The 15,280-nt window shown below is 42.7% G+C and overlaps 1 protein-coding gene across 3 annotated transcripts in view; it reads right to left on the bottom strand.

Annotated features, from left to right (window-relative positions):
- Nucleotides 1-538: 538 nt before the first annotated feature.
- The window catches only part of LOC311113113 (recombining binding protein suppressor of hairless), a 74,815-nt gene continuing 60,073 nt past the window's right edge, over nt 539-15,280 (bottom strand). Inside the window, exons 3-12 of one of the 3 annotated variants that reach the window (XM_084156256.1) lie at nt 15,048-15,143; nt 12,804-12,969; nt 12,019-12,193; nt 9,825-9,962; nt 7,797-7,909; nt 7,407-7,547; nt 6,654-6,809; nt 6,294-6,397; nt 4,925-5,237; nt 539-2,817 (exon numbers count right to left, since the gene is read on the bottom strand). In XM_084156256.1, the coding sequence (XP_084012382.1) occupies nt 2,731-2,817; nt 4,925-5,237; nt 6,294-6,397; nt 6,654-6,809; nt 7,407-7,547; nt 7,797-7,909; nt 9,825-9,962; nt 12,019-12,193; nt 12,804-12,969; nt 15,048-15,143 (1,489 nt within the window). In that variant the 3' untranslated portion in view covers nt 539-2,730. Of the gene's footprint in view, nt 5,238-6,293; nt 6,398-6,653; nt 6,810-7,406; nt 7,548-7,796; nt 7,910-9,824; nt 9,963-12,018; nt 12,194-12,803; nt 12,970-15,047; nt 15,144-15,280 lie in introns of all 3 variants that reach the window. The other 2 variants (XM_084156257.1, XM_084156258.1) reach the window with 2 other exon arrangements.

Raw genomic sequence — 15,280 nt, 5'->3', positions numbered from 1 at the left:
ATAAACACTCACCTCTGAACTGGTTCAGAGGCACAGGTTGTACAAACAAATGTTGAGTGGTGTTACTTCACAGACTGACTATTTGCTGTGCTTAAAGGGGCAATCTGCAGTTGCTACATCCATTTTCTGACATTTAAATCAATGATATATTTTTGAAGAATCAATGGTTATAACTTTTAGATGCCTCATTAGCTTAGTTCAACTCCCGTACCCCATCAGAACCCAAAATATAAACTTGTTTTACTCCTTTGTTTGTAAACAATGCAACAGTTAAAAAAAGAAAACAACACTGTATGGCCGCAAAGCATGGTTCAAACTATAATTTCGATATCATGGACGGTCAGTCCTTGTATCCATCCATGAGAGTAGTTAAATTTCTCCAGCCCCATCCCTTAGATGTTTACCAAACCAGTGGCTTTGTTATTGTTCAAACTGCCCCTTTAAGTCAGCCCTTTACGAGGATATTACCATGTTTTTTTGCATACTTGAGGTCCTCCAACATAAAATACATAGTTAACGACACATTAAATTTCACACATATTTCTATGTCACTTTTTTATTTCTTGATTTCTTTATGCCAATATTGCAAGTCATTTTTTTTATTGACATATGGAATTGAGCATGAACTGGAACTGCAATATGTACAAAAAACTAAAACAAACTGTCCCCTTGTTTTCACGTTATTGCTAAAATGTTACAAACTGCACAGGTTTCTACCATCAGCAACCCTTTAAGCACTGAGTATACTACCACACTGACGGACTGACACTCTGCTTAACATTACTAGAACATTACACTGAGAGAGAGAGAGTAAGACGGAGACAGAGTGTGTGTGAAAGAACGTGTGAGGGGAAAAAGAGAACATGAAAGAAAGGAAAAAGAAAGAATGGGTAAGAAATCAGACTGCAGCAAAGCCAAGCGTACAGAGAGGGATGAGAGAGAAAGTCAAAATGTACATACACAGACAGAGGAGAGACAGAAAGAAAGAGAGAGAGAAGCGTTAGCACTCCATAGTGCAGCCAGCCAATAGTCTTGGGGAGTATGTAAGGCTGAGTGCGACAGAGAAAGGCTCCTCCAACACGCCTTTTCATTTGTTTAAAGCTGCCTCTCGCTCTGTCCTGTTTCGTTTAGCAGTGCATGAGAAATCTACGTTATAAAAAGACATTTGGCATATTAGAGGATACATACATACATACATTGTTCAGAGCTCATTACAACAACAAAACCAACAGCTGCTTTTGGAAGAACAAAACAAACAATATGACAGACAGAAAAATGAAAACCGGTATGTATACAGTATTTCAAAAAGCCTCACGCAAGTTTGAGAGTATTTTGTATTTTGCTGGGTCAGCTTTTGTTACAATGTTACTAAAAGTTTGCTCAGATAATAAAAAGCCATGTAACAACATTCCACCCCTGTAGGGGGGAGAGCTTCCTTCCCCTTGTTGAGTGAAACCTGAGGAAGGGGAGCACTGATGCTCTTCTTGACCATATAGTTGCTCTCTGGACCTTCCTGCTCCAATCCTCCATGCCTCCACTGTTCTATAGAGTACATGTAAACAGTTCAACCAGTGTCGTGTTCATTAGGGCACACCGTAGCAAAACGTTTTGCAACGTTTTATTCAGTTTCCTGCCTACTGAACATGACCCAGCAAAGATAATCGAAGAGATATGTTTGAGAATACACACTTCCCTTCCACTGTTTAAGAGATGCATCGCAATGCCACTCCTTCCAAACTCACTCAGGCATCAGTGACAAACGGAAGGAGCAGGCAGGGTAGAGCCCAGAGAGACAACAGAACGTGTAAAAATATATATAATAACACAAGCAGAAAGACAGGCGACTGACTGGAGCATGCCTTAGGCATTAGAGAGGCGTTCCCAAACTACTTTGATATCTAAGAGCTCACCTCTACCAGCTGAAACGGGCATAATGAAAACACTGAGCAAACCTAAACATATTTGGTGACCACCTTATTGACATATCACAATAGAGTAAAGGGTTAAGAAAGGCCAGTAGCATTTCCCTTTGTTGTGTAGAAAAGTCCATATTAAGGTGATTAGTGACAAAGCTCATGTTGGTTTGATGCTACAAACTATTCAATTTAGGTTGATACACCCATGCTTTAATTAATAAAAAATGTAAAACTGTTGCTGGACCGACTTTTTGTAAATCGACTCCCAGGCCAAACTAGGCAGCAAGGGCAATAATGCACTTATTTCTTTGACATAAAATAAGACAAGGGGGGAAACTTTATACCAATAATTTAAAAATAATATCAATATTACACTGTTTACATTAACATCAATGGCAAAAAAAATCTAAATGGGAAGGGTGAAAAGCATCCCTTAAGTTTGTATTTTTTGGGGGAAATAGAGCACTTTTTTTGTTCCCTATTATTAAAGGGATATGACTGTTAAATGGGTACATGAATGACATAGGCCAGCAATACTTCTTAATTAATAAGCAGACATTCAAGTTAAAGCATCATAGTTCTTCCCGGAAGTGTATACAGTTCCACTGTAATACTATGATCAAAGTATTGCCTTTTTTATTTTTGTTCATCCACATATTATTTCCAACAACGAGAGAAAGAATCACTTGTTTTATATTTGGATCAAGTCGGAAGATGGCGTGGGACCCAAACAATCTCCAAAGTCCATCTTTACAAGAGCATTGATTGTTTGGAACATGAACGGTGTACACATCCACGCAGGAGCGAGTCTCACTCACTGATCCATTGTTAGACTATACAGAGGAGCAGAACACACACACACACACACACACACACACACACACACACACACACACAGAGGCTGGTGAACTAGTGGTCAGGCAGACAAACCCCAAGAGACACGACGACATGACCTGTACAATATTGCTGTACGTTTTTTCCAAATACACATATTCAATAACATATACACACATCTAGAAGGCCTTATTACTTCTAACAGGAGACTTGATCACCATAAATACATCCGGTGAGTGGCTACTTTCAGAAAGCGAGTTTTACAATGTACATGTAATTGTTTTGTAAGGTCAAAAACAACAGGACGTTAGTTACAAGGCTTTTAGGAGGCCAAACAGAGGAGCTCACAGCACTCACAAGACAATGTATCCATTCCAAAATGGAGAAAGCAGGGCACCGTGATAATAAAGTACACATTTGATATAAGTGTTGTACTTGTACACTGAACAGAGTTAATATTATTCTTAAAAAGGCCCACAAATCCTCCAGAAGGCTGATCGTATGTATGACAATGTGGTTTTGTAGCAGTGGCACAAAGATGGCATTTTGGGTAATGTAGTCCAATGAAACAACTTCCTATAACGAGAGGTGATAAGACAGACTGTTTTTTACAACACACAGGTTCTTTCAAGTTACGTAAATGTTAGGGCAGGTCGTTGGAAGGGTAATAGTTCTCTTTGACATTTAAGTTAGCGGTAAGGCCACATAGAATTGGAAGTGTCTGTCTTTTCTGTTTTCTGAAAACAATGGACGTTTTAAATACCACAAGGACTATACACAGGAAAACACCAAGGCCTGGTAAGACAGTATACTGACTGACAGATTTCAAGACGTCCTCAGATACTTCTGTGGCGACCAATAGATCAGCATGATCTCAACATTGGATATATATGACACGATTTTTTCTGACTGTGTGCACAGTAATAATATACAGTTCTAAGGCTACCTTTTCAATTTAATGACTAGAATCATAAAATGCATGTGGAAATGACAAACTATTTTGTAACTGGTAGTGGAAGTCTAGTTTTTTACGTTTTAAATAAATGGAAGAATTCTGCAGACTTCGCCATGGCTCCATGTGTGATGTACAGACATGTACTTTCCAAAGGAAACGTAGCTAGTAGGTCACAGAGAGTATTGCAGGCAAGGCAGAGGCATTGCTTAAAGCTTTTCTTTTTAAAGACTTCATAAAAACCAATGAGAATCCAAAACTAGGCCCGCTGAGGTTACTTCCTAACACAAACCTAACCTTCGGTTAGGTACACAAAACAAAAAGAAATCCCCAGACTTCAGTACATTTTTTTAAAGAGCAAAGTATCCAAAATGTAACGTTCCGTCCAAAAGACCGGGGGGAAAAAAGCAGGCGTTTGACAGAGATAAGGAGTAAGGTTAGCTATAATACACAAGCCAGGTCGGGATTTGCCCCCCCCCCCCCCTCCCCAAAAAGGCCAAAGCTAGGAGGAAGAGAATATAAACTATTTGGTAACAAAAGTGTACTATATATTTCATACAAAAAAGGTATGGAGAAAAAGTACCTTTACTAAAGCTTATACAAGATCCTTGGTCCATAAAAACTATGTTATCACCATCACGTTTTTATCTGTGTCCCTCTATGCCCATTCCTCGCTCTCCCTCCAACAACGATACATCTCGCCCCCTTTACAGAAACATACACAAACTAATGCAACACATAAAAACAAAGGAGGAAAGAAATGATCAGAGGGAGGAAAAAAAGCACAAAAACTATAATTTTCTGTTAACGTTTTATACGTGGCAACTGTATCGCTGTTGTGGTATCGATTTTCTCACTGCCGTCAAAGACGCTGGTGCTCTGAGCCAATAGGAACTCCTTATTCCACAGCTCCAACACCAGAACCAGGCAGGCATGTCCCTTAAGAAACCACAAGAGTGTAGCGGCGAGGAGTTCACACAGTTTCTCTTAGTTCCGTTGGTTGACAACTTTTGACATCGTTCCTTCCTTTGAATTCCTCCTCTTCCTCCCTTTTGTCTGACCAATTTTCCATTACAGCTTCTTTTTTTGTATCCAAAATCAATATGCAGCACTGTCAGAGAGTCAGTTTACTTTATAGTCTTTTTTTACCATGTGGTACGTTTTGCTCTCGAGGCATATTGTGTGTATAAGTGTGTGTGTGTGTGTGTGTGTGTTAGGACACCACAGTGGCGGCCGTGGAAGAGGATGTGACTCCTGCGCTGGGGCCGTAGGTGTTGTTAGCGTCGCTGTTGTTAGCGCTGTTGCTGCTAGCCGTTAGCAGGCGGTCGCTGCCCGCCCGCAGGATGGCTCCGGCGGCGTTGCAGTGCGGCCGCGGCCCGGGCTCCGGCGTGTAGGTGAAGGTGAGTGTGGTGGAGTAGATGATGCCATCGTTTCGCACCAGCGTGACGGGCACCTGCACCGGCTGCCGCACCCAGCGCCATCCCTCGCGGAAGGCCGAGATGTCGGGCACCACGCACAGCATGCTCTCCGCACACCTGCAGGTGGAGGTAGAGAGAGAAAGAGAGTCAGAGAGGGTTTCAGCTCTCTAGACAATTCTATTTGGGTTGACTCTCTCACTCTGTGCTGACCTCAGTGTAGACCAAAGACAAACAAAAGGTAGGTAATGCAATGATCCCATGTCAGTTGACAATTAACATGTCGGTTGAGTATTATCTTTCATGGTCCTTCGGGACGGATTTGAATGACTTAAGTATACCAATGATAACATGCATCCATCAAGCACTATGAGAGGCCCATATATTCCCTCATGCCTTACATGGTGTCTGTGCTGCGCCTCAGATCTTGTACAAAAACAGCCTTGTAAAACCTCCCATGATACACACATCTCACACAAATAGGGACCGTGGCGTTCTCAGTCTACATTAGGACCACTTACACACCATCCTGCAGCTGACAACCACCTCAACATTTCACTCACAGCTTCTCCCAGTAGCGTTTAACAACCAGGATGAATGACACACTGATAGTTATACAGGACCCCTGCTGTTTATCACAGGGTAACCATAGAGCTCTTTCACCTGTTCTAAAGACTCTACCTTCATGGGTGACAGCCATTAACACTGGGTGGCTAATTCATCTATAAAATTCTACATGAAAAGGAAAAAGTACCTTTGGGGATGTTTGGCATAGCGTGAAGGGTGTACTTTGAAACTGCCAATATCTGAGCCTAAATTAAATTCAGTTTTGTTCAGTTCGTACAAATTAGCCCAAAACATTGCTTTGACTTGGATCAAAGATAAACCAAATGTAAGATGGCATTATTATGTAAGCTGGCCAATGTAAGCTGTCCCCTGGTTTGTCGAAGTGGTAGTCTTTTAGAGCTTCTAATGACTAACGAGGTCAGACTGAATCGGGACATCCTCGTTCCTTTTTCAGAAACATATATCTCATGGATAAAGCTCATTAATCGTTAGTAGCAGTTTCAGTTGGACTTCAAGTGTTTCTGAAAATTTGGGGAAAGTTACCGGAATTTTGCAACCCTAGTATTGAGATAGCCCAGACTTGAAAGGAGCAGTGAGGTGTGTCGGTACCTGTACATGGTCTCTGCCTCGACGTCTCCGAACCAGACCCTCAGGTTTGGAGTGAAGTTCTGTCCGGTCAATTCCAGCATGGCCACATCCCCTCCACCGTTTAGCTACACAAACACACAAATACAACAAGTCTAAATGTTTATGTCTTCTTGGCGGAGAAAGAGATGGAGATGGAATGGCGTGAAGGGTCTAAATGACGAATGTGTGTACAAATATTTTTGGAGCACTGCGAGAGGAACAAATAGTTGTTTATGATAGGAATGGAGTGTGTGTGTGTGTGTGTGCATCCGTGTGTGTGTGTGTGTGTGTGTGTCCATCCGTCCATATGTGTGTGTGTGTGCGTGCATGTCCCTTTCTAACCTGTAAACTCTCGACCACAGGCACGGGGGTGACAGGCGAGTGGACGGGGCCCATGCCCTCGTAGAAGGTGTACTCAGCCTTGTCCGTGCTGATGATTGTCCAGGACGCTCCGTCGTTGATCATCTCTTTGTTTGGTTCCTTTGGGCATGGAGTGGCCTGGGGGAGGCAGACACACACACACACACGTTAAAGGGAGCCAGTAGCGCTTGATCGTCAGATGCAGATATAGATAAATGAATATAGATGTGTTTGTTATGACCGAAGATGTATCCTGGTTTAGTTGTTGTTTCTATGACGATCTCTGATGTAGAGTTGGATTGAGAGATAACACCTAAGCGAGGGACCTACTACGGGTCACCTTAACGTTATATTAACTCAGTTAGAGGATAAGGATCCCTCTAATCTGTAATCTCCCTGAGATGGAATCATAAAGCAATAATAATCTCTTAGCAAAACAAAGGCTGTGACCTATTTGAGCAAAGGGGACCAGCACAGAGCACCGACAAGCTTTGTCCGCCTTTTTCAGTTGGGATCTGATCAACAATGTTCAATTTGAAGATTGCAAATCAGGCATTATTGTAGGAATTAACTAATGGTCACCATCCAGGTAGACTTTTCCTAAAAGGTCATTCTGATTGGTAACTGCAAGTATGGGGTCAATGTGAAAATGATGGCGGATGGTAGTGTCTAGTTTGAGTAGAATGTTGCGACTAAATTGAATTGGAAGTTGTATTGGGAGGTAGTCTCACTCACTTGAAACTGGATAATCCTCTCTTGGGAAAGGCACAGGTACATGCGCTCTGTGTCTTTCAGGTAGAAGGCACACTTGTGGAGCTGGGAGACGGGGTCGTCTGCATCCAGCAGGGCCGTCTGCTTGTCCACTTTACGGATGATCTGAGCCACACAGAGAGGATGGTGTTTAGTTGTCGGAGCAGCAGTGTACAAATCACATCAAGACATCAACTGGCAACTTTCATCAATGTGAGTGTGTGTCAGTAATAACGACAGAAAGAGACAGTTTGACATGCATAAAAACAAAATATATACAATAAAATTAAAATTAAAAAAGAGTTCTGTGAGAAGAATTGAAAGAGGTGAGGGGTGAGAAACCAAAGGAAAGGAGAAAGAAGTGGTGGGTAGTACCAGTCGTGGCAGGGCCATCCCGGTGACAGAGCAGACCAGTTTGACCGTCTGTCCATAGTGGATGTAGCCGTCTCTCACAGTGAACTCCTCTCCTTCGGACTCCTCGTCATCCACTGGGAAACACAACACATGAGATACGGTCACACAACATTCAATTCAGGCTACAGTAAATGTATGTCTGGTCAGTGTGTGTGTGTGTGTGTGTGTGTGTATAGGATTAATTAAGAATTGAGTGTGTGTGAGAAACGTGAGTATACAAGAGGTGTGTGTGTTTGTGTGTGTGCACTTGTACAGTGGGGAAAAAAAGTATTTAGTCAGCCACCAATTGTGCAAGTTCTCCCACTTAAAAAGATGAGAGAGGGCTGTAATTTTCATCATAGGTACACGTCAACTATGACAGACAAATTGAGGGAAAAAAATCCAGAAAATCACATTGTAGGATTTTTTATGAATTTATTTGCAAATTATGGTGGAAAATAAGTATTTGGTCACCTACAAACAAGCAAGATTTCTGGCTCTCACAGACCTGTAACTTCTTTAAGAGGCTCCTCTGTCCTCCACTCGTTACCTGTATTAATGGCACCTGTTTGAACTTGTTATCAGTATAAAAGACACCTGTCCACAACCTCAAACAGTCACACTCCAAACTCCACTATGGCCAAGACCAAAGAGCTGTCAAAGGACACCAGAAACAAAATTGTAGACCTGCAGCAGGCTGGGAAGACTGAATCTGCAATAGGTAAGCAGCTTGGTTTGAAGAAATCAACTGTGGGAGCAATTTTTAGGAAATGGAAGACATTCAAGACCACTGATAATCTCCCTCGATCTGGGGCTCCACGCAAGATCTCACCCCGTGGGGTCAAAATGATCACAAGAACGGTGAGCAAAAATCCCAGAACCACACAGGGGGACCTAGTGAATGACCTGCAGAGAGCTGGGACCAAAGTAACAAAGCCTACCATCAGTAACACACTACGCCGCCAGGGACTCAAATCCTGCAGTGCCAGACGTGTCCCCCTGCTTAAGCCAGTACATGTCCAGGCCCGTCTGAAGTTTGCTAGAGTGCATTTGGATGATCCAGAAGAGGATTGGGAGAATGTCATATGGTCAGATGAAACCAAAATATAACTTTTTGGTAAAAACTCAACTCGTCGTGTTTGAAGGACAAAGAATGCTGAGTTGCATCCAAAGAACACATTTACATTACATTTACATTTACGTCATTTAGCAGACGCTCTTATCCAGAGCGACTTACAAATAGACCATACCTACTGTGAAGCATGGGGGTGGAAACATCATGCTTTGGGACTGTTTTTCTGCAAAGGGACCAGGACGACTGATCCGTGTAAAGGAAAGAATGAATGGGGCCATGTATCGTGAGATTTTGAGTGAAAACCTCCTTCCATCAGCAAGGGCATTGAAGATGAAACGTGGCTGGGTCTTTCAGCATGACAATGATCCCAAACACACCGCCCGGGCAACGAAGGAGTGGCTTCGTAAGAAGCATTTCAAGGTCCTGGAGTGGCCTAGCCAGTCTCCAGATCTCAACCCCATAGAAAATCTTTGGAGGGAGTTGAAAGTCCGTGTTGCCCAGCGACAGCCCCAAAACATCACTGCTCTAGAGGAGATCTGCATGGAGGAATGGGCCAAAATACCAGCAACAGTGTGTGAAAACCTTGTGAAGACTTACAGAAAACGTTTGACCTGTGTCATTGCCAACAAAGGGTATATAACAAAGTATTGAGAAACTTTTGTTATTGACCAACTACTTATTTTCCACCATAATTTGCAAATAAATTCATTAAAAATCCTACAATGTGATTTTCTGGATTTTATTTTCTAATTTTGTCTGTCATAGTTGACGTGTACCTATGAAGAAAATTACAGGCCTCTCTCATCTTTTTAAGTGGGAGAACATGCACAATTGGTGGCTGACTAAATACTTTTTTTCCCCACTGTATGCGTGTCTTTGTATACATGTACGAGTGTGTGTTTGTGCGCGTGCTTGCGTGTGTGTATGAGACTCACACAGGTGGATGTAGAAGGCACCCCATTGCTGGGAGCTGGCATGAAAGTTGCCCCCCTCCACGTGTAGGTAGCGCGTGCTGACCGTCTGGGACCGCAACCGGTTGAACAGGGCCACCTTGGTCCCCGATGCAATACACACTGCAGTAGGAGAGACACACAGAGAGAGAGATAAAGAGACCACACTAAAACGTAACAACCCCAGAACATGTCCCCATCACCACAAGATGAAATTACTGGGTGATAAGAGGGTAGAAAACAGCCACAAAACAAACACTACAGGTATTTGGCAATATTGAACATTGGGTCATTTTCATGCCTCAGTTGTCATCTGTTTTTTTTGTTGCTGTAGCACCCTCTAGTGACGAGACTGGGAAACAGAGAAACTTGGTTGAAGAGCAATAATGGCATTGTGAAGGGTAGAGATCAGCATTGTTTAGAATACTTCAAAAGATGCCTCCGTCCTTCCTCCCTTCCTTGATGTACAACGATAGGATAGGTGAAATTAAGGCTTCCAATATACATCTTTCACTAACCGAGTCATGTTAGATCAATGTTTACCTGAAGGAGGGGAGGATGCCAGGGCCTTATGAGTGGTATTGACATGTAGACTGTGTTTGTATAGCATACCTGCGTATTTGATTTATTTGTTATTTAAATACTTAGTATGAGTATTTTCAAATAATGTTTCCCGAATTATATTTGAAAGTATTTTCTAATAGTTTCCTATAAATAGCCGGTGTAGTATCGAGTCAATGTTGCTAATTATGCTGTAACAAAGGAGTCCGCTTATACTGAGCTTTGATCCTAAGTTTTATTCATATCACAAGATTTCAGCATAAGTTTACAGATGTCTAGAGCATCCGGAGAGCAGTGTTTTCCAAATTACAATGTCTGCTCTAATGTTCTTTGTTCAAACCCAGTACTTATAATATTCTCCAAAATATGGGTGGCTCCCTCTAATGTCCAATCCCCTGTCTACAACACACACTCCCTGTCTTCTATGGGGCGTCACGCTAAAACGGCTCCCTCTGAAACTAAATAAACATCCTCTCAGGTTCCACTTGAAAACATTAGCAAAGTCATAATCTTAATACACTACACCGGCTATTTAAAACTACACTGAACAAAAATATAAACGCAACATGTAAAGTGTTGGTCCCATGTTTCATGAGCTGGAAAAAAAATTTCCCCAGAAATTTCTCATATGCATAAAAAGCTGATTTCTCTCAGATTTTGTGCACAAATTTGTTTACGTCCCTGTTAGTGAGCATTTCTCCTTTGCCAATATAACCCATCCACCTGACAGGTGTGGCATATCAATTAGCTGATTAAACAGCATGATCATTACACAGGTGCACCTTGTGCTGGGACACATTAAAATGTGCAGTTTTGTCACACAACACAATGCCACAGATGTCTCAAGTTTTGAGGGAGCGTGCAATTGGCAAGCTGACTGCTGAAATGTCCACCAGAGCTGTTGCCAGAAAATGTCATATTCATTTCTCTACCATAAGCTGTCTCCAACGTCATTTTAGAGAATTTGGCAGTACGTCCAACTGGCCTCACAACCACAGACCATGTGTAACCACGCCAGCCCAGGACCTCCACATCCGGCTTCTTCACCTGTGGGATCGTCTGGGGGGGGGTCTGTAATAAAGCCCTTTTGTGGGGAAAATATCATTCTGATTGGCTGGGCCTGCCTCGCCAGTGGGTGGGCCTGGCTGCCAAGTGGGTGGGCCTATGCCCTCCCAGGCCCAACCATTGCTGCACCCCTGCCCAGTCATTTTAAATCCATAGATTAGGGCCTAACACATTTATTTCAGTTGACTGATTTCCTTATATGAACTGTAAGTCAGTAAAATCTTTGAAATGGTTGTGTTTATATTTTTGTTCAGTATATTTTCAAATACTTATTTCTAAATGCACTATTTCAAATTCCAAACAGACCTGGGTTCAAATGCATGGGAGTACTTCAATATTTGTACTTGAAAATACACTTGTCTGTGTATTTGATTACTTTCAAATAAATGGCAAAAGTGTATTTCCAAATACATTCCAATATTCAACTACATGTGTTTCCAAAGAAATGTCTTTGAAAATACTTGAAATACCCTAAATAGTATTTGAACACAGATCTGGTGTGTAGAGTGTAGTGTGTGTGTGTGCGTCCGCCTGTGTGTTGTGTGTGACTCACGATCTGCGTTCTTCAGTGACTGCTTCTTTTTGGAGGGCTTGGAGATGACTTTGATTCTCTTGCTGAGGAAGACGCCGATGTCTGTGCTGTTGCCGTAAAACATCTTAACGGACAGCATGAAGTGCTTTCTCTTGTCGGAGTCTGATATGTACAAGGTTTTGGCTGTGCAATAGTTCTGAGGGGGAGGGATCGAGAGGAGGGAGAAAGATGGGCTCATTTAGGAATGGCAGGTACCAGTTAGTCATTGCTTTGGTGTGCGAGTGTGTGTGTGTGAGAGGGTTATTGAGCAATGGTTGTCAGATAGTGTGAGTCACTGTTTTGAGCATGTGTATACGAGTACTGTTTTGAGCATGTGTATACGAGTACTGTTTTGAGCATGTGTATACGAGTGTGCGTGTGTGACAGAGTTATTATTTATTATTATTATTAAATAATTATAGACAGAAGGTGAGAAACAGAAAGAGTAAGAGTGTAGTGTGTGTGTGGTGTGTGAGCGTGTTTGAATAAGAGAGAGAGAGAGAGAGAGAGAGAGAGACAGAGAGAGACAGAGACAGAGACAGAGACAGAGAGAGAGAGAGAGAGAGAGAGAGAGAGAGAGAGAGAGAGAGACAGAGAGAGAGAGAGAGAGAGAGAGAGAGAGAGAGAGAGCGAGAGAGAGAGAGAGAGAGACAGAGAGAGAGAGAGAGAGAGAGAGAGAGAGAGAGAGAGAGAGAGAGAGAGAGAGAGAGAGAGATAGAGGGGGGAGGGGGGTAAAAGTGAAGGAAAGAAGTGTGTGTGTACCCTACCTTTCCCTCTAGGTTGAGTTGCTGCATCTCCTGGTCAGAGTTTCCTATCCCTATGAAGGCACAGGGCTGAGACTCCTGCTCCGAGCAGCCGTCTCTCTCCATTTGGTCCTTCTTTTTCTTCCAGCCAGAGCCCATCAGGTACACACACGGGGGAGGACAGAAGAACCTGCACACACACACACACAATGACATCAGTATAATTTAACTACACACCACTGCCCAGGCATCACATACAAACACCAAATTATTACTATGATGACTTTACGCAAACATATCAGACACACACAGGATAGAACAGCCTAGAAACTACGCAGTCAGTCAATACATGTTTCATACTGCATGTTTCACTTTCTGCCACTCGATGGCAGTGTGGTATCAAAATACAGTAGCAGTCATTGCATTGGGAATGAAGTTTCAGCCAGGGTGTCAGTGGATTTGTTTGACTGACCGACAACTTGGCAAAACATCTACTTAAATCCTGTAAAACTTTGTTTGATTTAAAGGGGGGCTGTAATCTAGTTAAATAAAAAATGTTTTTTTAATAATCTGACAAGAATTTGCATTTTAGCCAGTACCAGCCTATCATCAAGGCAGGTCAGGGAAAAATTGAGATGCCAAAAACAACACTTTTACTAGTTTGCTAAAATATAATAAATTCACCCATTTTTGAAAAAAATTCCCCACACTTAGTTTAGATGACTTCAACTAAACCAAAGTGCTTTATTTGTGGGAGCTTATGGGGAAAAGAGGAAAGTCGGTCAAGCTATGTTGCTCTCGATATGACTATGTCAAATGAGACTGTCTGTCTAGTCTGATGAGGAAGTGAGTGACACATAACACAAGTTTGTGTGAGAGTGATGTCTACTTTCACCTCCTACAATAGAGAAGAGATAAAGAGAGGGAGCTTTCTGAGGAAAACCCCTGTGCATGCAAATACACACACACACATGCAACTCATTCATGCTCAGAGCTCCTTTGTGTATCAACACACACAGACTGTAAACACACACATGCAGCTATGCCATGTATTGGACATTGGGTAGGTCCACAACGCTCTTCCTTATACAGAGGGGACACACACACAGCGAGCTGACCCAAACACATGCCGGTCTGTTTAGAATCAAACCCTAACTCACAAGTGTGTGTGTGTGACTATATGATTGTGTAACAGTGATTATTCATGCACCACTAGCATGCACTTCTCATGTTGGAAGTTGGACCTGTTCCAGTGAGTGAACCATAGGGACTAAACACAGACTAAACAGATGAATTACAGTACAGTTACACTCCAATAGTTAGTGAATAAGTGGTAGATGAGGGGAATGGGGCCTGTATAAATGTTCTGTTTATTTGGCTTTGTGACTGATTATGAAAACTGGAATGACTGGAGGTCTGATGTATCCCAGGGTGCATTGCTACAACGGGTCAGACCCCAAAATGGGCCTCCCTCACATCTTGACCCCGGGGCCCCAGTCAGTGTAACTTTAACCAGAGGGGACAGCGGAGAGTGGAGGAATTCATCTATTTAACACACACACACTCACACACACCTGCTCCTCCTCTCTCATGCTCCAAACCTCGGAGGTGTCACACTGTTGGCTGAGAGCTCCTGATTTACTAAGAGATAGTCCTGGTGTAATGGCAGCCAGGGCTCAAACCCTTTCAGTCTGTCTAACTCCCTACATCTGGTTTATTTACTTCACCTAGGATGACCATATTAATAAGTACAGCTGAATTACTCCCTACACACACTCTATTCTAACCATTCTAACCCAACCTACAACGACTAGGAAACATCTTACCCACTTCTCACAATTCATTACCCCCTTTAACCCTACGTCTGGGGGCATGAAGGTACCTTTCCTGCCTAACCCTACCATCCCCTGCCATCTACATTTTAACCTCCTATGACCTACTCCCCTACTCCCCTACACCCTTAACCCCTGTCTCTCTATGGCCTTCACCTGAATGTGCCCTGCAGAGAACTTAACTGCTCATTTCCCCGGCTGACCCACGGTGGGATATTGAAAGCCGGAGGGGCCAAAACACCTACGTCACACACAGACACACTGGAATGTGGCTTAGCTTTTTCCTCTACTGCTTTTTAGTCCATACTAATTAACCATGACTTAAATAGAAACCGGGAACTCTTCAACATGCCTTTCTTGGTATGGACTGTGTGAGGTATGTGGGAAATAGGGATAGTATGGAAAGTGGTGTGAAGGCTAAGTGGTGGTCGGTTACCTTTTTTCGTTGCCATAAGATTTCTGTGCAACTTTTGCGTGCAGGATCAGGACAGTTTGGTCTCCTCGCTCCTTCAGATAATTCCGCATCGCTTCTCTGAAGAGAGGGGAGGAGAGAGAAAGAGAGGGATGGAAAGAAGGAGAGAAGAGAGAGAAGAGAGTTATGTTATTCATCCATTTATATAAAAGGTTATAGTGACAGAAGCGACAAAGACGAAATAGATCAGACCAAAA

The sequence above is a fragment of the Coregonus lavaretus genome (assembly GCF_964263955.1).
Source record: "Coregonus lavaretus genome assembly, chromosome: 39".
NCBI lineage: Eukaryota > Metazoa > Chordata > Actinopteri > Salmoniformes > Salmonidae > Coregonus > Coregonus lavaretus.
The sequence above is the reverse complement of the archived record's forward strand: the minus strand, read 5'-3'. Positions and strand labels throughout refer to the sequence as shown.